The sequence below is a fragment of the Poromitra crassiceps genome (genome assembly GCF_964638095.1).
Source record: "Poromitra crassiceps genome assembly, chromosome: 19".
Lineage (NCBI taxonomy): Eukaryota > Metazoa > Chordata > Actinopteri > Beryciformes > Melamphaidae > Poromitra > Poromitra crassiceps.
In genome coordinates this window covers 3161833-3186081 of record NC_139646.1, presented here as the reverse complement: position 1 = coordinate 3186081, position 24249 = coordinate 3161833, and the positions used below count along the sequence as shown (strand labels likewise).

The following is a 24249-nucleotide window of genomic DNA, read 5'->3' as shown; positions in this document are numbered from 1 at the left end:
GTGGATTCATGATTTCTCGCAATTGTCTTTTTTTAGGCTGACTCAAATGCTTCGATGTAATGTAATGTAATCGATGTTCAAATTAGTATTCAAATGCGTTCTCTTTTTTTCTTACATTTATTTTTAAATAGTGATCCAACATTATTCATGAACACATTTGTTTTTATGGGCTATGGCAGTAATATATTTGATGTGCTTTTGGACATTTTGTATCCATTTCGTTTCAATAAAAAGGAAAATCCTTGAAGTGTGATTTTTGTCCTCGCCTCCCTTATTGTTACTATGTGTCAGACCCTCAGTCGAACCTTCGAATCTATTCCAATACTTCTCTCACTGAAGCTTCAAAGCCCAAAAATGGTTTTCGGGGACAGCCCTAGTCTTTTTTGATGAATTGTAAGTCAGAAAATATAGTTTCAGTTCTTACATGGTGTAAGAATTTACATTGTTTTCCTTATAAAAAGGACATAGAAACAAGCAAATACAAAACATTCATGCCACAGCGCCACTATCGTTATATCCACTTCGTACTGTTTGTGTCATGATGACAGAACAAAGCAGAAGAATAACAATTTCAAAATAATAATAAAAAATACAAAAACAAACAAAGAAAAATGCCATGTGATCCAGATCCTATAGATCACAGTAATCAATTACATTATAAGAAAAATAGGGCCTTATTTAGTTAATGAATGGTCCTTTTAGTTTTTCTTTTTCTTTTTTGTCAACCTGACCATGTGAGCCCAAAATTGATCCCTAGATTTTTGTCCAGTTCCCATTTTCATTCAAAGTCATTTAGTAGGAATGGATTGGCTACTTAGCTCACCCTAAAAGACCATAGAAGGAGTGAAATAGACATCAATCTACTTTCAGGTTTTATTTGTTCACATAAATAAGTGGCACGGTGGCTCAGTGGTTAGCACTGTCGGGCCGGCTCACAGCAAGAAGGTCGTGGGGTCGAATCTCAACCCCCCGTCCTTTCTGTGTGTAGTTTGCATGTTCTCCCCCCATGTTTCCGTGGGTTTCCTCCCACTGTCTAAATGCTGTGTTTGTGTAGTCTCGCAATATAATCTCAAAATGTTGTGCAGAGATGGGAAAAGTAGCACACTTTCTTTACTCAGGTAGAAGACTGGTAAAAGTAGAAGTACTGATTCAACTTGTTCACTCAAGTAATAGTAAAAAAAAAAAAAAAAAAAAAGTACAGGCTCTGAAATGTAATAAAGTATCAAATAAAAGGTATTTCTACTGGGCGGCTGTTTCTGTCCGTTGCAAAAGATAACTGAAACCCACGTCATAATATAATTTGAAGACTATTAAACTTAAAACATCCCATCTACACATGTTTTAAGATGTATAAAGACTATACTTTGATTAATAACTTGTGTGATATGATTTTTACGCACAAAAAAGATTCACATAATGCGTTAACCTGGGAGAGCATGAGACGACAGAGACAGACAAACAATGTTATCGTTTTTGTCTGTTGTGCATTAAAACTAAAGTAACTAGCCTGTTTTGAAAATGTAAGGAGTAGAAAGTACAGATATTTGTGTTCAAATCTAGGGAGTTAAAAGTAAGAAGTTGTCAGAAAAACAAATAGCCTACTCTGTAAAGTACGGATACCTGAAAACCCTATAAGTACGGTAACAAAGTATTTGTACTTAGTTACTTCCCATCTCTGATGTTGTGTGTATGATCTAGGCTACTATACTTTGATGATGCTATGTACAGTAAAGCCCTTTGAGGCATGCTTGTGTGATAAGGGGCTATACACATAACTGAACTGAAATTGTCTTTGTTTGACCCCTCCCACTTCCCCTCCCTCATCTCTTCCATGCAGTGGCGTCCGTAACTCCTGACAGAAGAGAGGAGCCTTCACTGCCACCACTACCTCTCCATCCCAGCTCCAGTCCACTTTCCTCCCTCCAGCTGTTGAGGGGCTTTTGTTGACTTGCTCTCCCTCCATTCACTCCACCACCTCTGTCACCATGACGACCTCCGCCCTGCGCCGGCAGGTGAAGAACATTGTACACAACTACTCAGAAGCAGAGATCAAGGTAGAACTCATTTGTTTAATTCTCTACGTGTGTCATTGATATGCAATAGCTTTTATACAAAGCATATTTGTGTAATAGTATAATAATAATAATAATAGGTATATACAAATATATAGAGTATATATCATTTTAAATGTTTCTAATTTACTGTATTTTAAGATAATGTGGTAAAGCAGGGGTTCCCAACCATCATTGACATTGTCAGTGATGTCACATAGTATGTAGTCTCGCTGGCCAGCCTCCTCTCCCTTCCGTCCGAGGAGTCTGGCGCCGCAGGTCTCCATAGTGGGATTGCGATGGGCGGCGCTTAGCGGCAGTGCTAGCCGTTAGCTTGCTACCTAGTTAGCGTTGTTGTTTTCACTGTGGCGGCAGGGCACTATTTACAGCGACACACAGGGAGGAGGGAGCGGAAGCCGCTCTGATTGACATGGTCGGAGCCAATGACAGAGTTTGTAATAAGCCGGGAGTGGACATCCGGCTGCCACCGAAACAGTCGCTCAAATGGGAGAGCAGAGTAGAGCAGGGGAGGGTTTATCCCAGTTATGGAGACCTGTGGCGCCAGACTCCTCGGACAGAAGGGAGAGGAGGCTGGCCAGCGAGCCTACATAGTATGCATCTTTCCCCCCGCAGAATTCTGCCTTTAATCTGAGAATTCTGACTTTAATCTCAAAACACTAACTATTTTCTCAAAGTTCTGACAGTAACTCAGAATTCTGACTTTAATCTCAGAATTCTGACTTTATTCTCAGAATCCTGATTTAAAGTTATAATCTCAAAGATTTTCATCTAAAAAAAAATTAAATTAAATTAAGAGTCACTCACAATGTTGATTGAGGCTATGGTCCATTGATGGAACCCTTTGCAGTATAAAGTGACATTATGTGACATTAGTAATGTCACATAATGCAACTGTTTGGATGTCACCTGCAATTACCACTCATCGTCATACAGTAGGTGTGACCCAAGAGAACAAAGCTGAAATTTTAGAGATTATCACTTTAAACTCAGAACTCTGAATTTAATTCCAGGCGACCCCACTTAGGGTCGTGACCCTAAGGTTGGGAACCACTGTGGTAATTGCCTTTACCATTACTCAATGTTGCTGATTTATCATATTAGATCAAAACAAAGAACATTTACTGGCTCTTATTTCTTTACTGGGCATTTCTCTATCATAGATTCATATTCTAGTGACAAATTGTTGCTTTGACCCGTTCAGTCCCAGTCACCTATTCTACCATCGCACCTATGTCACGTCTCTCTGGATAAGAGATCAGAGGTGTTAAGGATCAAATGCAAATGTGGAAATGAATGTCAGCCATGGCTCCTCCTCTGGCGATGTGCAGGTTCGTGAGGCCACCTCTAACGATCCATGGGGCCCTTCCTCGTCACTCATGTCGGAGATCGCAGACTTGACCTTCAACGTGGTGGCGTTTGCTGAGGTGATGGGCATGGTCTGGAAACGTCTCAATGACAGCGGCAAGAACTGGAGACACGTCTACAAGGTGATCGCATCTGCAAACGAAAGGGACTAAAGGTGCTCTTATACTCGAGCAAAGCTCCGTGGGGGTGGGGCCCCGCGAGTCTCCGTGAGTCACCGTGCAGACCTCGCGCTGGGGGTGATGCCATTATACTCAGAAAGTGATCAGCATGTATTGTACAATGGTGAGAACAGCCCGTGAAAAGTTGCAATGAAGCGCTGTGCAGTACTGAGTGCGCTTTCACTCTCAAACGACCGCACATCAGCACATGAAGGACTCACCAAACTTGTTTTTACTGAAAGCCGTTTTTACTTCTCAGCCCTGATAGCCTACTACTCTGTGCTGCTTTTAATCTCTCTCAATAATGCTCTCAACACAACACATTTACTTGGTGAAATGACTAAAAACGAACAGTTGCAAATCTAAGTTTATAGCCTACCACATGGGTCAAGAAATGTGGCGAAAACACAGCTCAGTGTTCAGGGTTCAGTGGCTTGAAAGCGGCCATGTTTGGAGAGAAGCTCGCGCTGTTAGAAAAAAAATCAGGCACAAGGCGAGCGCCCGACGGAGGTAGCGAATAACCACGGCCAACAAATTTACCTAATTTGACGCGCCCGCCCCTCGCTCCACCCCTGCGCCCTTCACGGCAGGGTGAGCATAATTTAGCCTTTACCCCTCCAAAGCTGTCTTCTGTCCTCCAACACTTGTCTCCAACAGCTTCACATTTCTCCCTACTCTTTTGTCCTCTTTTCTTTTTTCTCTCTGTCCCCTTTCTTCTACACCTGCCTGTCTGTCCCCTATATTCTACACCTGCCTGTCTGTCCCCACCAGGAGGGACAGCACAGTGGCTCAGTGGTGTTGCCTCACAGCAAGAAAGTCCTTTTTATTTTTATTTTTTATTTTTTATTTTTTTTGAGAGAGAAAGATGTTAGTCCAAGAAGGGGCCAGGTGGAGCCTGAAAAGGTGTGTTTTAAGTTTTTGCCGAAAGATTGGCAGTGAAGTGGCCATCCTGACCATAGGGGGGAGCCCGTCCTGACCATAGGGGGGAGCCCGTCCTGACCATAGGGGGGAGCTCATTCCACCATTGCGGTGCCAGGGACGAGAAAAGTCGCGATCGGGATGAGCGACTTTTGAGCCCCCGTAGTGAAGGAAGGGCGAGGCAGAGGAATGCAGAGGATGCATCCCCATTATGGGGATAATATATATATATATATATATATATATATATATATATATATATATATATATATATATATATATATATATATATTCAGTATATATATATATATATATATATCTCACTGCACTTCTCATTGGAGGTTGCGTTTAATGTTTGTTATCTAGAAATGGAAGCTTGCTCTCCTATTCTGTTCATTGTAAGGGTGTCAGGTAAATGCTTCAAATGGAGCTGTAATGAGATCAGTGTGGTAACTGGGATTTGATTTCAGGCGCTGACTCTGTTGGACTACCTGCTGAAGACGGGCTCAGAGAGAGTGGCCCAACAGTGCCGTGAAAACGCATTCACCATACAGGTACTGGCCTGCAGCTAGAACCTCAGAACCCCTCCTTTCTTCTAAACTTTATTTAATTCTCGGAAAACACACCCAAAATCAACAAAAATAAACACTTTGTTCAGAGTGAAGGAATATTGCGACGACTGAAAGGCACCCAAAAACCTTGATGACCCATGCATGGATATACATTCATTTTTTTACAGACATATTAATAACTGCACAAATGATGAAAGATGATCTCACATTGTGCCAGAGGATTAGATGAATGAGTTTTTACTGCTGCTTCTAAAACTTCCATTGTACATCAATGAGTAAAGATGACTGATGGCCTCCACACCATCACTATGATGTTGTTTGTCTCTGTGCGGCTCAGACGCTGAGAGACTTCCAGTATGTGGACCGTGACGGCAGAGACCAGGGGGCCAACGTGAGGGAGAAGGCACGCCAACTGGTGTGTCTCCTCCGGGATGAGGAGCGCCTCCGCCAGGAGAGGAGCCAGGCGCTGAAGACCAAGGAGCGCATGGCTGGGGGAGGCAGTGGAGGGGGAGGAGCAGGAGGAGGAGGAGGAGGAGGAGGAGGAGGAGGAGGAGGAGGAGGAGGAGGAGGGGGGGGGAGGGGGAGGAGGAGGAGGTGGAGGAGGAGGAGGAGGAGGAGGAGGAGGAGGGGGAGGGGGGGTGTATGGAGGCGTACCCCCATCTTACCACCCCGGCAGGCGAACCAGCCAGCCTAGCATGGCAGTGCTCTACGGGGAGGAGTTCAGCCGCTCAAGAGGCTCTCCATCCTCCTTTAACTGTGAGTGGGTCTTTAAGGTCTCCTCTTATCTAGAGCAGTTAAGTCAAGTTAAATTAAGTGGGTATCTAAGGTCTCCTCTTATCTAGAGCAGTTAAAGTCCCTGGAAACCAAAATCCACAAAAACCTTCTAACTATTAAATTTAGGGTCTTATGTGAGTAATCGTGTCTCAGAAAAGAGAGAGAATTACTTTCAACCCTAACCCCAAAAATCGACACTTTTCTACAAGGTCTGGATTTCCATTTCCTCATTGAAGAGAGCGGAGTGCGCGGTGCTAAAATGCATGATCTTATCACGTCATAAGATTTAATCGAATCACAGACACGCATGCACGCACGCGCGCACACACACACTGACACACACACAGTAGCGCTGTGCGCTCGCAGCGCAGCGGCGAGTGTGTTCGCCGAGCAACGCGCGAACACACACACACTCCATCTCTCTTTCCTTCTCTCTCTCTCTCCTTCTCTCTCTCTCTCTCCGTTACGGAGAGAGAGGTCTCCTCCGAGAGAGAGGAAAAGACCTGCTGCAGACGGGACACGCCCACACAGTCCGCGGGAGAAAATACACTCTAAAATCTAATTGATTGTCATGACTTTTGCCATGACTGTCAAACCTAAATTTATATACTTTGCGACGTTCATCATCGTTCAAATTTGACTGGTGGCTTATTAACATAGGTTCCTGTGATGTGATGAACTCAAAATGCTAAATAATAAAACAATATTTCTGGTTTCCAGGGACTTTAAGTTAAGTGGACCGACCCCCCATTTGACGAGGTTTTGTCTCTCGCATGAACTGATTTCACCAATAACAGTTGTTCCTGGACCAACATTTCTTCCTAGTATGGACAAAGAACTTTTATGGAAAGAAATGGCAGCTCCATATTGCCCCATTGCAACATCAGCGCCCAGCAGCCTCCGCCATTTTTGATTTTTGGAAACGTGACAGGGCCAAATGAACCTCGCAGTGGTCAGCTGCGGTAGCGCTGGCCCCTATAATCAGCCTCTCTAAACAGTAACTCAACGGGAGTTGAACCTCCGGTCCTTTTCATTAGCTATTTATCTTGAAAAAAATAAAAAAAATAAAACTAAACATTTTGCTTAGTTTCCACAATATGGTTGTTGTTTTACATCCCTGCACTACACCACTTCAATCAAGATTTGCAGTACGCCCGGAAAAGATGTGAATCCCCAAAGTTTAGCGGTCAGCGCTACCGCAGCTGACCACTGCGAGGCGCATTCTGTTTCGGAGTGTCGTCTCTTTCCTTCCACGCTCTTTGGTATGGACCGGGAAAACCCCGCCCCCAAACTCATTTGATTGGTCGCCGCAATTGCTTCTTCCTGAAAACGTGCGGCGAATAAAAAACATGTGGTTAAGATTAGGGTTAGGGTTTTCTCATCTAACCACGACCATAACCAAATTGTTGTACTTGCCTAAACCCAATGTTTTATAAAAATGTGTGTTGTTCAACCGGGATTTGAACCCCAGTCCTCAGATGGGAAAGCAAGCACCTTACCCATTAAACCATAGGACCGAGCACACCCTAACTTGCACTTTTTTCACCAAATCTTCATCAAAAAAATGACTTTTCAGGAAGAAGCAATTGCGGCGACCAATCAAATGAGGAACAACTGTTACTTGGTGAAATCAGATCGTGCTTTGTCTCTCAAACCCAAATTCGAGAATGTTTTTATTGTTATGATTTTGCCCAGAATTCCATGACTGTCTGTATTGAAGGTAGAGAACAGTAGAGATAACGACGAAGCTATGAACAAAACAGTTATTTTCTACATTCTCAAATGTTGTTAATATCTTGTAAAATGAAATAATGGTGATGAAGTTTAACAATTCATCAATTTGCTGTGGGCATCCTGGAACCTCCTCAACAAGCCCTGGTAGTCCCGGGGAGCCCACGTAGAGAACCACTGATCTAGAGCACTGAACGTCTCCGTTCATGTGGTGGCCGTGTTTGAATAAACAGAAGCAGATGCATACTTAAAAATATATACATATTCAGTTTGATCCATAGCCCCAGTATTATGCATTATGTGGTCTAGGCCAGCAGTCTGGACAACGATCCATCACATAGATGATCAATAGTGCAGTGTAAGCCTGGACATATTCAAATCAGCTCCTTTCCTCCATCTCTCTGTCCCTCTGGACATCCCTCCCTCATCCTGCCCATTCCTTCTTACCCAATATCTGTCTGTCCCACCTGCACCACTCCCTCTCACTCTCCTTCTACCTGTCTGTCCCACCTGCACCACTCCCTCTCACTCTCCTTCTACCTGTCTGTCCCACCTGCACCACTCCCTCTCACTCTCCTTCTACCTGTCTGTCCCACCTGCACCACTCCCTCTCACTCTCCTTCTACCTGTCTGTCCCACCTGCACCACTCCCTCTCACTCTCCTTCTACCTGTCTGTCCCACCTGCACCACTCACTCTCACTCTCCTCCTACCTGTCTGTCCCACCTGCACCACTCCCTCTCACTCTCCTTCTACCTGTCTGTCCCACCTGCACCACTCACTCTCACTCTCCTCCTACCTGTCTGTCCCACCTGCACCACTCCCTCTCACTCTCCTTCTACCTGTCTGTCCCACCTGCACCACTCCCTCTCACTCTCCTTCTACCTGTCTGTCCCACCTGCACCACTCCCTCTCACCCTCCTTCTACCTGTCTGTCCCACCTGCACCACTCCCTCTCACTCTCCTTCTACCTGTCTGTCCCACCTGTGCCACTCCCTCTCTCTGTCGTTTGCTCTCCTTCCTCCAGCGTCGTCGTCGTCGCCCCGTGCGGCCTCAGACCTGGAGCAGGCTCGCCCTCAGACCAGCGGGGAGGAGGAGCTGCAGCTCCAGCTGGCTCTAGCCATGAGTAGGGAGGAGAGTCAGAAGGTAAAACATGCACACACACGCATGTGCGCACGTACGCACGCACGCGCACATACACGCGCACGCACACACACACACACACACACACACACACAAACTAGCCCTGTTCAGACAGTGATCCTTGGGTGATCCGATGGACCGTGGACAGGTCTGGGTATGTGGCCACATTCTTATGTGTGTCTTTTAGGGCTGCACAATTAATCGTATTTTCATCGTCATCGCAATATAATCATGCGCCATAAACACCATAGACTTCCGCGATCTTGTTCTTTCGGTTCATGACTCATCCTTCGTGACCATAGGTGAGGGTAGGAACGAAGATCGACCGGTAGATCCAGAGCTTTGCCTTCTGGCTCAGGTCTCTTTTTCGTCACAATGGTGCGGTAAAGCAAACAGAATACCTCTCCCGCTGCTCCCGATCCTCCGGATGTATTTCTGCCTAGAGAACAGAATATGATCAAAGTGACAAATAGCAAGGTGAGAAACCTACATTACTGCTTCATTCAATCATTCCTGCACCATAACATTTCTATGATCATTCCATATTTCAATAATACCTATATTGTTTCTAGAATAAGTCAGTAATTTCTAAAAGTAATAATTGCAGCTATAACGTTTCTATAGTGTGAACTGATACTTTACTGTAAATTAGAGCTGTACTTAGAGCTGTCCAGTTGTGATCGGATCACCCAAGACGTATGTTAATACCAGGTGTGAACAGGGCCACAGATGCTGTGATGATGTACTGTATATCATGTCCTTATGTTATCTGTCTCCAGTCAGTGTGACAGTGTGTAACTGCTGTAATCGCCCCTCTCCTTTCCAGACTGCAGACTCCTTTCTTTTCTACAGTCAACTTCTCCTCCACCTCCCTCTCTTTCCTCTTGATGATTCCAATAATGAAATGCTGCTAAAAACGTTCTGAACATTCACCCACCCTCACCTAGCTAGCCATTCCTACTCCTGTTACCATAGAGATGGATGAAGATACACAACTACAGATTGCTTTAAGCCTTAGCAAAAAGGAGCATGAGCAGGTACACACACTCACGCACGCACGCACGCGCATACACACACCCAGACACACACACACACACACACACACACACACACACACACTAGGGCTGGGTATTGTAAAAAAAAAAAACAGTCGTACCAATACCTTAAAGTGATACAGATACCAATAAATAATAATTGTGGTGATTGGCTGTGAGCAAAATACGGTAGTAGTATTTTTTTCTAGATGTGTGCAAAAAGGATCGAATGCCGGTATTGTTTGACGAGAAATTTCCATCTTAGTTGGTACTGGCTTATTTCACTCGATACCTTAAAGTAATCCCCAGCCCGAGCACACACACAAACACACACGCACGCGCGCGCACACACACACACACACACACACACACACACACACACACACACACACACACACACACACACACGCACACACAGGTGCCTCACACTTTAACATTTTGTGCAAACACTTATTAACCCTCTGTGATCTCAGCTCTGTGTGTGTGTGTGTGTGTGTGTGTGTGTGTGTGTGTGTGTGTGTGTGTGTGTGTATTCATTAATATGGCTATATTCTTTTATTTATTATTTTATCTAACTAATGACTTTCCTTCCTAACTTTCAGATTTCCTTCTGTCCGTAGCCTCTCATCAGATCTTCCGTCCTCGTCTTCTCCCGCTCCCCACTGTCCCCAGGACCCCTTCCTTCCTTCCTCCTAATGGTTGTTCAACTAAAAGGACCACTTGTGTTCTCTTCATCATGCCGTTCCTCTTCCTCTAGCTGCTTTGATATGTTGTCATATCTACTATCATCTTCTCTTTGATACTGTCCTATCTACTATCATCTTCTCTTTGATACTGTCATATCTACTATCATCTTCTCTTTGATACTGTCCTATCTACTATCATCTTCTCTTTGATACTGTCATATCTACTATCATCTTCTCCCGGCTGTCTTGATGTCTCACTAAACCCCCCAGAGGAATGCAGAAGAATTCTTTCTTGCATTTCTCCTCTTTTTCTCTCTCTGTTTGGACTAAACCAGCCTCTGCTGTTTGTCAACTAAATATTTCAACAGCATAAAAAGCCGCCCGTGCTGTCATTTTGCTCGCCCAAGCCAAAGAGTTGTGTGTGTGTGTGTGTGTGTGTGTGTGTGTGTGTGTGTGTCTACGCACGCGCGTCCATCCACAGGATTGCTGTGGAAACGATGTTGATGATCATGTCACGATGCCGCCTCTGCAGGATCAGAGCTGTCGCCAAGGAGACGAGGCGCTGTTACAGAGAGCCTGTCGCCAAGGAGACGAGACGCTGTTACAGAGAGCCTGTCGCCAAGGAGACGAGGCGCTGTTACAGAGGACCTGTCGCCAAGGAGACGAGTCGCTGTTACAGAGGACCTGTCGTCAAGGAGACGAGTCGCTGTTACAGAGGACCTGTCGTCAAGGAGACGAGTCGCTGTTACAGAGGACCTGTCGTCAAGGAGACGAGTCGCTGTTACAGAGGGCCCTGGATGAGAGCAGGAGAGAGAGTCAGGCAGGGACACGCGAGGTGAGTGTAGTGTGTGCGTGTGTGTGTGTGTGTGGGGGGGGGGGGGCATGCGTGTATTAATTTTCGCATGGCAAGGGGGGGGATGTTTTTTTTTTTTTTTACAATTTCAATTTACAATCTCAAGAAGGGAACAATAGCTTGCGCACGAACATGAAATACAAGCCAGAAGATAGGATGCATTTCTATTTGTGGGTGGGGGGTTGGTAGGTGTTTGGAACCAGGTCGCCATTGTAAATAAAATAATCTGTTCTTAATGACTTGCCTGGTTAAATAAAGGTTCAATAAAATAAATAAATAAATCTTTTCCATACTGCATAGTGTGAACTGCACAAGCATACTTTATATTTGTGGCAACAGTGGGATAGGGACGGAAGCTAGGGGAAAAGGCAGATCAGCATAAGGGGTGAGGGTAGAGAGAGAAATGGTAGAGAGACCTGAGAGGGAGAAGGAGGTGTCTGCAGAATGATAATGACTAGTCTTGTCTAACCTTGAGCTCAGCATGGCATTTCCCTGAAAGCATGCTCCTTATCCTATAGCGCACCAGCTCCCTCACTCATTGGCCTGTCAACAAGCCAATCAGAGTCAAGTGTTATCTTATGTAAAGGTTCTATGGCTAGTGATTGGTCATACTGTTGTTTATTGTGGAACTTCTGGTCCGTGATTTGTTTTGTGTGATTTACATTTTAGCCATTTAGCATCTGCTCTTATCTAGGGGTGGTTTAAACTTTACAGTGGATCCAGCAATAGAGCAAGATTATATTCCTAGGTTACCACAGCATAACAAGAGTATGGGCTAATATTAGCCTTGCAGAAAATACACATGAATTCCACATTAATGTGATCATGTGAACTGTCCACAGAACCATGAGGACAAATACATACATATTTATTTATTTATTTATTTATTTATTTATTTATTTATTTATTTATTTATTTATTTATTTATTTATTCGTGTATTTATTTATTCATGCATTTATTCATTTATTCGTTTATTTATTAATTAATTTATTAATTAATTTATTTATTTATTTATTTATTTATTTATTTATTTATTTATTTATTATTACTAATTATTTATGGGGATGGGTGGGGGTTGAACATACAAAAGTGTTTCTGCTCAAAATAAAGTGCATATTTTTCTTTTTGAGTGAGCTAACCTTTCCTTCATTTTACCTGAGTAAAGCACTGTCAGTGTGACTTGAGTCAATTTTAAATAAATTATTGAATAACTGGAAGTAGCATCACTTCTATTTGAGTCAAACATTTCAGGAATTTGACAGGAATGACAAGGCTCCTGCTCAAAGCTTTGGTGAAGCGCTGCTTCAGCGCTGCTTCAGCGCTGCTTCTGAGATGCCTGTGGTGTGAACCAGGGCTTTGCCAGTCTATAGGACCAATCAGCGTGACATCACGACCACCCGGAAATGCAGAACCCTCAGCAGTTAACTAGTATGAGTTGTGCCAAACATGTTAATATCTCAAAAACTATACATCACATCACTTATATTTTGTCATTCTGAGTGAGAGCAGAAGTAGCTCAAGAGTCTGATGTATAATATATGTATGTCATGTTAAAGTTGTGTGAACTGTCACAGTTTTTTAAAATGAAGTGAATTTAGTAAAAAGCACAGCCTGCTAGAGTGAGACACTCAAGGCTGGCTCCATAGGGTCCCATTATAAAGTTGCCCCCAGTAAGCCATTTGTTTATCAACACTGATCCCTCACATACCACCTTAACTGTTCCCTAAACCCTCCCTCCCCTCCACAGATCTGTAACAGGATTGGATAAGTTCTGTCTGGTTCTGATCCAGTCGAGGAAACTTGAAAGCAGGGGAGGGAACGTTTGGTACAGATTTACAGACAGTGTTTTCTTCCCTCCGTAGTCAGCCATGCTGGACTTGGTGGACATATTTGGCCCATCTTCCGGAGCCCCGGTTCTCTCTCGTGACCCATGGAACTCTACCCAGCCCATCTCCAACATCAAGTCTGATCCTTGGGACTCTGTAGGTGGGTGGCTCATCATAGACAAACATCCACACACTAAAGGCTAGGATAATGCTAGCACAGATCAAAGGTGCTAGCGTTCATAAGTAACACTTATTAACGAGACAGGTGAATGTGCTGAGCTACTGAGCTCCTGAGCCTCCAACTTGTTTTAACTGCATTTCTACGTTCTTAAGTCTTGAACGTTTTTAATTCAGTGTGCTACCCATCATCTTATTACATATTAAGTTGACAAGTAGCCAAAAGTTGTGGATGGTAATCAACATTTTTGATATCTGGTGGATCATTTACTCTACCTCAGCCTACACCCTCTGCTGTGTTTAGCAGCAGCCCAGCTACCATCAGGCCAGGCCCAGGCTGCAGCAGCAGCCTAACTTCCAGGCCAGGCCCAGGCTGCAGCAGCGGCCTAACTTCCAGGCCAGGCCCAGGCTGCAGGCTGTCCAGAGAGGACACTTTTGGATTTGGATTGGATATTGGATCCTGTATATCCTGGAGTAACTCCTGTTTACGGTACATCCTGGTAAGACCTCAATCCAACTATATCTGAAAGTAATTGCTGATTTGGAGTGAAAATACTGACAGATTTGAAGATGAAGAGGCACACTAATAACTCTTAACAAGACTCAAGGAGATGAGCCTGATTTTGTAACTATGGATATGCTCAAGGACATGTTGGAACAACAGAAAACCTTTTATGAAGAACTTCTAAAAAGACAAGAAGCGTCTTTTAGTACTTTTACTCAAATGATCCTGGATTCGACAAATAAGAGAGTTGACTCCATGCTGACTGAGATTCAAGACCTTAAGATCAGTCTGAAATACTCTCAAAAAGATATTGATGACATAAAAAAGGATCTGACCAAGCATTCTGCTGAGGCGAAGGATCTTGTAAAACAGGTCCTAGAAATCAAATCTAAGCCATCACCTTCAAATGACAACTCTGAGAGGGTGGATTATCTGGAGAACCAAACCCGGAGGAACAATCTAGTCATTGAAGGCATCATGGCTGACAAAGCTGATGAGACTTGGACTGAGACTGAAACCAAGGTCAGAGAGCTGTTCACCTCAAAGCTGAAACTGGATGTGGGCACTATTGAGATAGAGCGTGCACACAGGAATGGCAAATTCAGGGGTGATGCTGGGAAGCCAAGGCCGGTAGTGGTAAGACAAACAACTTATCATGGCCAGGGCTAGAGCTAACCTCAAGAACACTTCTGTGTATATAAATGAAGACTTTTCAGATCAACTGCGCAAGAAGCGTGCTGAACTGCTGCCAGCAATGAAGGAGGCAAGAGCTCGAGAGGACTCTGACCTTCAGAAGAAGGTCTGAAGAAGGTCGTGAGACCGAAACGTCTGAATAAATCTACTGGGAAATATCTTTAAGCAGTGTGTGTCTCTACTTTTTATTTAGGATAATGCTAGCCCCTTCCTTCCTCTGTATCTTTTCGCAGCATGGTTTTGGCTAGACAGTTCTATGAAGAAACATCCCAAATTGTGTTTTATCTAGCAAACAAGTCAGTACTGCAACTAATGGTGTACACTGAAAACAAATCATGTCTCTCTGTCTTAGCAACAGTCCACTCTAGCACTCCAGTGATTGGCAGCCCCTGGACAGCCCCGCCCACATCCACCAACATGTCCAATCCGTGGGCTCCATCTCCGAGTCCTAACTCACCTACAGACCCCTGGGAGGCGGGGCCTGTCTCCTCCAGCCCTGTCAGTCATGAGTGGGAGAGCCCCTCTCACACAGGTACTTTTTTACAAATACTAACCAGCCTCACAAGTGCTTGGATGAAGGAACTCCCTAAAAACATGCTACTTCACCCGGGGGGGCGGTGCCTTACGTCCTGCGTCACACATAGCTATGTGTGACATCACACATAGCATTGTGTGATGTCACACATAGCATTGTGTGCCCAATGTGCGTTCTCGTCTGCTCGCATCGGTTCGTCTCATCACTTGTTGGATAAGCTAGCAAAACCTTAACCTAAACAGTTGTTTATCATCCTAATCTAACCTCACGCCTGATTGTAACTTTTTGTAACTTTTTTGTGATCATAGATTTACGAGGACTAGGAATTGAGCGCGCCTAGCCTGCCGTGCGTTGTCGTCTACAGCAGCGCTGTTCTCTGTGTGTCTGTTACCTCTTTGTTAAACTCGTAGCGGAAGTAGCGGCACCAGTCGCCGCCATTACAGCTGTGGGCGCTTCCGGTCCAACGTGGTCAAGTTTTTGAGTCACAATATTGTCCCTCGTTGGTTTCCCCACGAACAGCTGCAACCATGACTAGACTTCCGTACAGATTTTCATGAATTTCCATGATACTGGAAAATATGTAGGCGACAACTAAAACGTGTTCAGATGTAATTGCTACACACACACACACACACACACACACACACACACACACACACACACACACACACACACACACAAAATAATAATGATCTAGTTTTTTTTCAGATTTCTCCCCGTTTTTTCCCCAGTTGTACTTGGCCAATTCCCCCTGCTGTCCCAGTCGTGGCTCCACCCCCTCTGCCAATCTGGGGAGAGCTGTAACTAGCACATGCTTCCTCCGATACATGTGCAGTCACCAACCACTTCTTTTCACCTGGCCGTGAGGAGTTTCACCAACAGCAAAAATGTTTTTTCGGCCAAGAAACTCCATTGGTGCATACTCTTATTTCTGCAATAATTACTCTACTAACGTTAACGTTGTCACTCGTTGCCTCGGGAGCCGCAATACTGTCCCTGGTGGCCAGCTACGTTGTCAAATATGAGGCAGATCCCTGATTGGTCTGTGCACTTTGTAATTTCGGGAAATCTTTGGTTGGGGGCGGGCTGGAGGCCAGACTGATCCGCAGAACGCAATGAAATGGCATTGTGACCAGCCGCCATCTTTTTTTCGTTTCTTCCCTTTTTTGCCAGACAGAGTGAGATAGAACACTGCTTGCTATTGGTCTGTGATCACTGGACAGGCGACCTGTCAATCACGCCTCAAAACATAGTATGATTTATTGTCTGTTTGTTTTACTCTAAATGGGGCCATAATTGACGAAATGAGCATCATGAAACTAGCGATTGAGACCATAAACTCATTAGGAAAGTTGTTTACTGAGGTAATAAATCGAGTGAGAATTAGGGTCATTTTCCCATTCACTTTGATGCAATCATACTGTTGTGGGCCCCAGGAAGAGTAGCTGTCACCTTGTGTGACAGCTAATGGGGATCCAATTAAACAATAAACTTATTTTTGCCACCATAAACTACATAAAGGAGTGAGTTATACATGTATAAAAATTCACCCCCATAATTATTTATTTTTCATTTTTTTTTTGTAAACATGTTATAGGAGTATATGGGGTTTATGGGGAATGACTCGCTTTTGCATCCAGCCTCAAGTGGCCATTCGAGGAACTTTTTGGTACTTCCGCATTGGCCTAGAACCGGAAGCAGGGTCTTAGCTGAGATGGTCACGGAGCTCGCCGAAGCGTGCACTGCTACGTCCTGCCAAACCCTAACCCTAACCCTAACCCTAACCACACCCATCCAGGTGAAATCCTGTATTTTTAGGGAGTCCTGCCAGATGAACATACACAATCATATAATTAAGCAATAGATCACGACAGGCCGTGCGTGGTATATGCTTATTATACCACACCTAAGGGTCGTGCTTCGGTCACACCCTTAGGTGTGGTATAATAAGCATATATCATGGTCTGAAGTGATCTATTGCTTTTATAAAACGGTTGCCAAGTATGGCAATATGAAAAGTATTATTATTATTATTGTGCTTGCTGACAAGCAAGGCACAATCTTGAAATCCCACATACTTATTATTATTGTGCTTGCTGACAAGCAAGGCACAATCTTGAAATCCCACATACTTATTATTCCTATTCTTATATCTGCCAAAAAGTTCTGCGCGTAATAACTCCCCCAATTTTTGCGCCACATAGACATGCCAGACCTCAAAATAACCGGCTTATTGAGGACAGGTGTGCTATGACTTTGCTAAGGGTTTGTGAAAGCGGTTTGGCCGCAATTCGCCATTAAGCGCCATTTTTTTCCCCATTGACTTGCATGGGGTTTGGAAAAATCTTGCAAAATCTTGCAGTAAATTAGGTGTAATTCAGAAACCATAAGAGCTAGAGCTACGAAACTTGGTAGGGAGGTGCACTGAGGGGTCTTTTACTATCCCCGAAAAAATTGCACCAATTGACCATATGGTGGCGCTATAACAGCCCTCCTTACCTTTTGCTCGATAACTTTTGAACCGTAGGGTTTATCATCAAAATTATTTTTTCCCTGGATTCCTTGGGTCCTCCCGCATCTACTCAACTAGGCCACGCCCATTTCCGTCTGACTAGATTTTCGGCCATTTTGCATTTTGTCCAAAACAGTTTTTTTGCCATTTCTCCTTGAAATTCTGTCCAATCTTCACCAAACCAACGCACACATCATGTGGGGACTGTCCTGCACAACACTGATTTGGAAGTTTTTGAAAAAAACGCACCGTTGCCATATAATCGACTTCCAACTTTCTGTGGGTGGGGCCTATTTCACAAAGATCGTCCGATGCTAACCAAACTTGGTACAGGTGTGGAGGGATGTACTCTGAGCCTATATCAGAAGTATTTTGTCATTTAGCCTTTAGGGGGCGCTATAGCAGCATTCAGTGCCTGTCCCTTCGAAATTGTTTTATTTTGAAGGGCGGCAGGAAGTGCGGATTCATTCTCATTATGGCCAGCCTTCCTTCTTGTATGACACTTGACACTTCTGAGTTGATTTCAGAAGAGATAGTGTCATTTGGCGTGTAGGGGGCGCTATTGTTTGCCTATGGGGGGCGCTACAGCAACGTATCTCCGCAACCGTAACTCGTAGAGACTCACGAATGGCGGCGTTGGAATCGGGGTGGAAAATTAAGGGGGGCAACACTCACGGATGGCGGCGTAGGACTCGGGGTGGAAAATTAAGGGGGGCAAGGCCCGGAATATATCTGCCACAAAGTTCGGCGCGTAATAACTCCCACATCTTTCACACGACATAGACATGCCATACCTCAAAATGAGCGGCTCATTGAGGACATGCTCTGACTTGGCAAAGGGTTTTGTCAAGCGGTTTGGCCGCTATTCGCGAGCTAATCTGACGCTTCGGTCATGCTGCTGCATGTGGACAGGTGAAAACTGCTCTGCTCTCCTTTCATAGATGCTCCTGTCACACTCATAGACTCCATCCATCCACCTCCAGCTCACAAGCCATCATCTCGATCTGGGGACGTTAAGTCCAAACTCCTGACCTCCACCGGCCCAGGCTCCACCAGTTTCAAAGGGTTGTGTTGAAGGTGGGGACTGGGACTTTTCCAATGGGAAACACCCACGTCCCAGGTGTCTGGAAGGCAGCATTAGTCCCCCTAATTGCATGGGCAGGGACCTTGCAAGCCAGGCGGTGCATGGCGAGGACTGCAAGCACAATTACATTTTCGTTAGGAAATGTAGACCTTCTAGTTATTCTTATTATATCTGCCAAAAAACTTCTGCGCGTAACACCGCCCACAATTTTTGCGCCACATAGACATGCCAGACCTCAAAATGACCGGCTTATTGAGGACAGGTGTGCTATGACTTTGCTAAGGGTTTGTGAAAGCGGTTTGGCCGCAATTCGCCATTAAGCGCCATTTTTTTCCCCATTGACTTGCATGGGGTTTGGAAAAATCTTGCAAAATCTTGCAGTATATTAGGTGTAATTCAGAAACCATAAGAGCTAGAGCTACGAAACTTGGTAGGGAGGTGCACTGAGGGGTCTTTTACTATCCCCGAAAAAATTTCACCAATTGACCATATGGTGGCGCTATAACAGCCCTCCTTACCTTTTGCTCGATAACTTTTGAACCGTAGGGTTTATCATCAAAATTCTTTTTTCCCTGGATTCCTTGGGTCCTCCCGCATCTACTCAACTCGGCCACGCCCATTTCCGTCTGACTAGATTTTCGGCCATTTTGCATTTTTTCCAAAACCGTTTTTTTGCCATTTCTCCTTGAAATTTTGTCCAATCTTCACCAAACCAACGCACACATCATGTTGGGAGTGTCCTGCACAACACTGATTTGGAAGTTTAAAAAAAAACCACACCATTGCGATATAATCCACTTCCAATCTTCTGTGGGTGGGGCCTATTTCACAAAAATCGTCCGATGCTAACCAAACTTGGTACAGGTGTGGAGGGATGTACTCTGAGCCTATATCAGAAGTATTTTGTCATTTAGCCTTTAGGGGGCGCTATAGCAGCATTCAGTGCCTGTCCCTTCTAAATGGTTTTATTTTGAAGGGCGGCAGGAAGTGCAGATTCATTCTCATTATGGCCAGCCTTCCTTCTTGTATGACACTTGACACTTTGTACAGACAACAGACACACCTATGCTTGTATCACAGTGGGTATATCACTCATGGTCTCACTCTCATTTGCATACTGTATGTTTTCAGCAGCTCCAACTCTTCTCTGTTAAAAAACCAAATGCTAAAAGTGTACTGGAAACAGGAATCCGGTGAGATTTGACCAGATAAATAGAGCTTAAGAGCAACTCTGAGCAGCAGTGTTGCATCTTGGGTAGAGAGAATGATGTAGACAAAAAAAGTATGAAATAACTTACTACAGTCATTCCTCCATCTGTAAAAGTATGACATCACTTACTACAGTCATTCCTCTCCCTCCCTGGTGCAAGTGGGAGCCCCAGGAGAGGGCAAATCAGAGTGAATCAGAGTTCCTTGGATTTTCTAGGTCACTTGTCGCCAACCAATAAAAAAATTCACAGGGCCGACCAGAGCCCGCCCCCTCACAGCCCTGACAGCTGCCTGCAGGAAACCTGTTGTGTTCATGTATGGCATGGGAGGCCTGTCTGTTCTGTTAGCTGCTGTGTTACTATAGCATGGAAACATGTCCAGAAAACAATGAACGGAACCCATGGGTAAGTGTCACCACTTTGTGGTTGTTAATTTTATACAGCCAGCTGGGTTTGAAAACATAATGGAAGAGATAGCCTAGTGTGAATGGAGGCTGTTAGCCACAACAACTGTGCCTTATAGGCTAACCTCAGCCAGCCAAAACAAACACCTTGTCCCCCTGGCGTTAGGACACACTGTTCATCAATGTTTGGGACTAGTTGCAACAAGCTAATTGAGCTAATGCTAGCGTTAGGCCAGCGTTTCTCAACTGGTGGGTAGCGTCGCGGGCCCGTTTTGATTGGGTTGCGGACATTTACAGTACAGTACTTTCCTTTTTTCTTTTTCTTTTTTTAATTCAGATTATTGAAACTGGGTTAGCCTTACCAGTTTCACTTGTTTAACAAGCTGAAGCATATGCTCTGCCTGTAATTCAAGAGAAGTCTGCCTTTTCATTTCATATTTAATTTTAGTTCAATTCAGATGATTGAAACTGGATTAGCATGGCCCCAGTTTAATTAAAAGTTATGACCAGTTTAACTAAAAAGCATATAGCCTGCCTGTGATTCAAGAAAAGTCTGCCTTTTATTTCATATTTCATACAGTTCAAATAAGACTTTCTGACCATGACCAGTTTGACTTGTTTAAATTTAAAAACATATAGGCCTGTAATTCAAGTCTGCCTTATTTCAATTGGTTTTTAGCCGTAGTTGCACTTCTGTTGCACTTTTTTGTTCATTTGACAGTGCATGAAGGCATTGTGTATTAAATAAATGCGCTATTTTTTGTGCAATAAATTTGAGTGGTTTAAAAAAAAATCTGAAATTTGGGTCGCGACTTCATGACAAGGAAAATAGTGGGTCCTGAGGCTACACCAGTTGAGAACCACTGCGTTAGGCGTTAGTTAGCATGCTACCCAAGCAGCTTCTCTGGCTGACTGGACACATGACAACCGATCAGCAACTCTGTAACAAAACTAAAAGGGTAACATTACTTTGGTGACCAGGGACTATTATCAGTACATTTGACTTCTTACACTAACATAATGGAACATAGCCTACATTAGTTACTGGCTGATTAGATGCAGCCATTGATAGCTTTTCACTTGTGTGTTTGCAGCTCTGGTAAGCCTGCTAGTTTTGTAAACAGTTGTTGTCGCAACCATAAACATGAATGACACTACAAGGAATACTACTTCTCTGGAGGTTATCATGTCCTATTTTCCTTGAGACAGTTGGAGACATTTACAATACATGGTAATTATTGATGCTGTAGTTTGCAGGTAATGTAGTTTTAGATTGCAGAGATTGGGCTAGCCTTTTGTGTCTCTCTAGTAGGCTACAACCAGTCTGACTTCCCCACCTACCAAGTACTTCTACTCCAAAGTCCTTTTACTCACATAGGCACCCCCATAACTACTTAGTCCCCCTAGGTCCATGGGCAGGGACTTTGGAAGCCAGGCGGTGCATGGCGAGGACAGCAAGCACAATTACATTTTCGTTAGGAAATGTAGACCATCTAGTTATTATTAAAATGTCTTAAATCACTGTTGAAAAAATGAGGTGAGCTGTTTGACACTGAGCCCCTCTTGACTGCTCGCCTCATTATCTCTCACGCTTTTGCTTCACACAGTGAGTGGCTCTAACTGAGGTATATTGACTGTGGTATATGCTCATTATACCACAGCAGTGAGCCAATCAGATTGCTCGATTTCAGAGAGCCGTTTTATAATTTGTATTATTCCATTTTAGTTTCCGTCTGTAATTAAATACAAATATTATCTGATTTGTTTCCGCCTGTGTATGGTAGTGTACTCATCAGTAGTCATTTTGACGTACAGGTGCTGATGGGACAGATCCATTCTCTGGACAGGAAGAGGAGGGGCCTAAAGAGGAAGCTCTGCAAAGTTCCTCCCCCCAACCTGTCAGTCCCACAGGTAGTGCACAACAGGCAGAATCACCCTTTCTCACCAAATACAGGTTGCATAAGACAAAGGTTTTGTCTTGGTAGATATACAGAGAATAACATTACAGCCAATATAATGTGTCAGCCTTCAATGGCATCAGATTCATTAACATTAAATAATACATTCAATGTATATCACTGATGTTGTGAATACCGTGTATAAACTCATATTGCATCCTCCTTATTCCTTAACAATTCCTTAACAACATTATTTTCTCCTGATGCAGATGCAGATCCGTTCGGGGCAACAGCAGACCCTGACCCATTTGCCAGAGTGGCTGCAGAGCCTGATCCGTTTGGGCCGGAGCCTCCAGTCAAAGCCCAGGTGAACGGCGGTGGGTCGGCCAGTCCAGAGATGTTGGACCTGACCCGGTTAGCACCTCCACTCAGCGCCCCGCCCATGCGGATGTGTCGGACCCCAGAGGCCTTTCTGGGACCCACTGGGGCCTCGCTGGTCAATCTGGATGCTCTGATACCTCCCAACGCCCCCAGCAAAATGCACAACAACCCCTTCCTCTCAGGTGACACACAGTTACACTACTACACTACCGCTAACATGCGCTTGTTCGAAAATTGCCACCTTACATCTCTGTGTTCTTAAATCAGACCTTGTCCTTATATTACTTGAACTAAATGACTGACTTGTTCTTAAGGTTCCCCGTATTTGCACAGAATTTGGTGAGACTGCTTTCTCATTTTGCTGCTCCACATTCCTGGAATATTCTTCAAGACACCTTTAAGATAGGCTCTCTCCTGTCTCTTTGGTCAATTCAAGGCCATCATTAGAGACCATTACGTATCTTTCTGTACCTGCTCTGATTGAGTAATTGTTTGATGTGATTTCGCCGTTATATTTCATTCTGTATTTATTAACTTGTTTATTGTTTTGCAAATGTTTACACTCCACTCCACCGAAAATGAGGGTCTCTCTCAGTGGTGCTCCGAGTTGAAATGAAATGAACTTTAAGAAAACATTCTCCCTGCTAACAAATCAGTGAATGTCATGTTCTTTCCTTACATTCAGGACGGCACGGTGGCTCAGTGGTTAACGCTGTTGCCTCACAGCAAGAAGGTCCCGGGTTCGAACCCTGGTCCGTCCCAGGTCCTTTCTGTGTGGAGTTTGCATGTTCTCCCCGTGTCCGTGTGGGTTTTCTCCAGGTGCTCCGGTTTCCTCCCACCATCAGAAAAACATGTATGTTAGGGTTCACACTCCTGTCAGTGCTCCTGAGCAAGACACTGGCAAAAGAACTGGAGTTGGTCCCCAGGCGCTGCACAGTGGCTGCCCACTGCTCCTAGTTCTAGGAAGGTTCCTAGTAGAGGATGGGTCAAATGCAGAGGATGAATTTCCCCAAGGGGATAAATGAAGGATAACTTAACTTAACATTCTCCTCTTTCTTTCCAGGTCTGAGTGCTCCGTCTCCCACCAACCCGTTCCACTGCGACCAGCCTCGCCTCACCCTAAACCAAATGCGCCCGTGCTCCACCTCCCCCTTGCCCCCCCACATGCTCTCGTACAGCCCGTCGCTGCCCCTCCCTCTGCACCACCAGCCGCCTGTCCTCCCCTCCTCTCTCACCCAGCCTCCCTCCTCTCTCACCCAGCCTCCCCCCGGCCTGTTGGACCTTCCCTCCAACCTCCCCCAGCCTCTGCTGCCCCTCTCTCCCCGGCCAGCGCCCCGCGCCCACACACAGGCACACCACACACACAGCCACAATCCTTTCCTCTGAGACTGCTGCATCCAGTGCCTCCTCCTTCTAAGTCTGGTCTGAAGAGGGAGACTATGGAATGGACTCTGATCATTTGGGCTTGGATGAAACTATGCCTGAAGCAGAATCTGAAATTGGAATGAGACTAGTTCAAGTGAGACTGTCCTGGCCGGAGCTGGATTGTGGATCTTGGTCTGATGTCAGTGTGAACACTTGAAGTGGATAAAGCTTGGACTGGATGTATTTGTGTCAGTCTAAAGACACATCAGCTGCTATGACTTGAACTCTTGAAGACATATTTGCTCACACACACACACACACACACGGACACACACACACACTCAGGTGCACACAT

General features: G+C 44.6%; 1 protein-coding gene across 1 annotated transcript; it reads left to right on the top strand.

The window, feature by feature from the left end:
- Nucleotides 1–1985: 1985 nt before the first annotated feature.
- epn3b (epsin 3b) lies at nucleotides 1986–23915 on the top strand (the record flags this gene model as incomplete). The annotated part of the gene is made up of 12 exons (XM_083655730.1): nucleotides 1986–2054; nucleotides 3401–3559; nucleotides 4984–5067; nucleotides 5423–5585; nucleotides 5698–5841; nucleotides 8617–8735; nucleotides 11213–11287; nucleotides 13169–13292; nucleotides 14860–15039; nucleotides 22066–22161; nucleotides 22418–22711; nucleotides 23593–23915. The coding sequence occupies 12 exons, from the start codon at nucleotides 1986–1988 to the stop codon at nucleotides 23913–23915; spliced, it is 1830 nt and encodes a 609-aa protein (XP_083511856.1).
- Nucleotides 23916–24249: the final 334 nt, after the last annotated feature.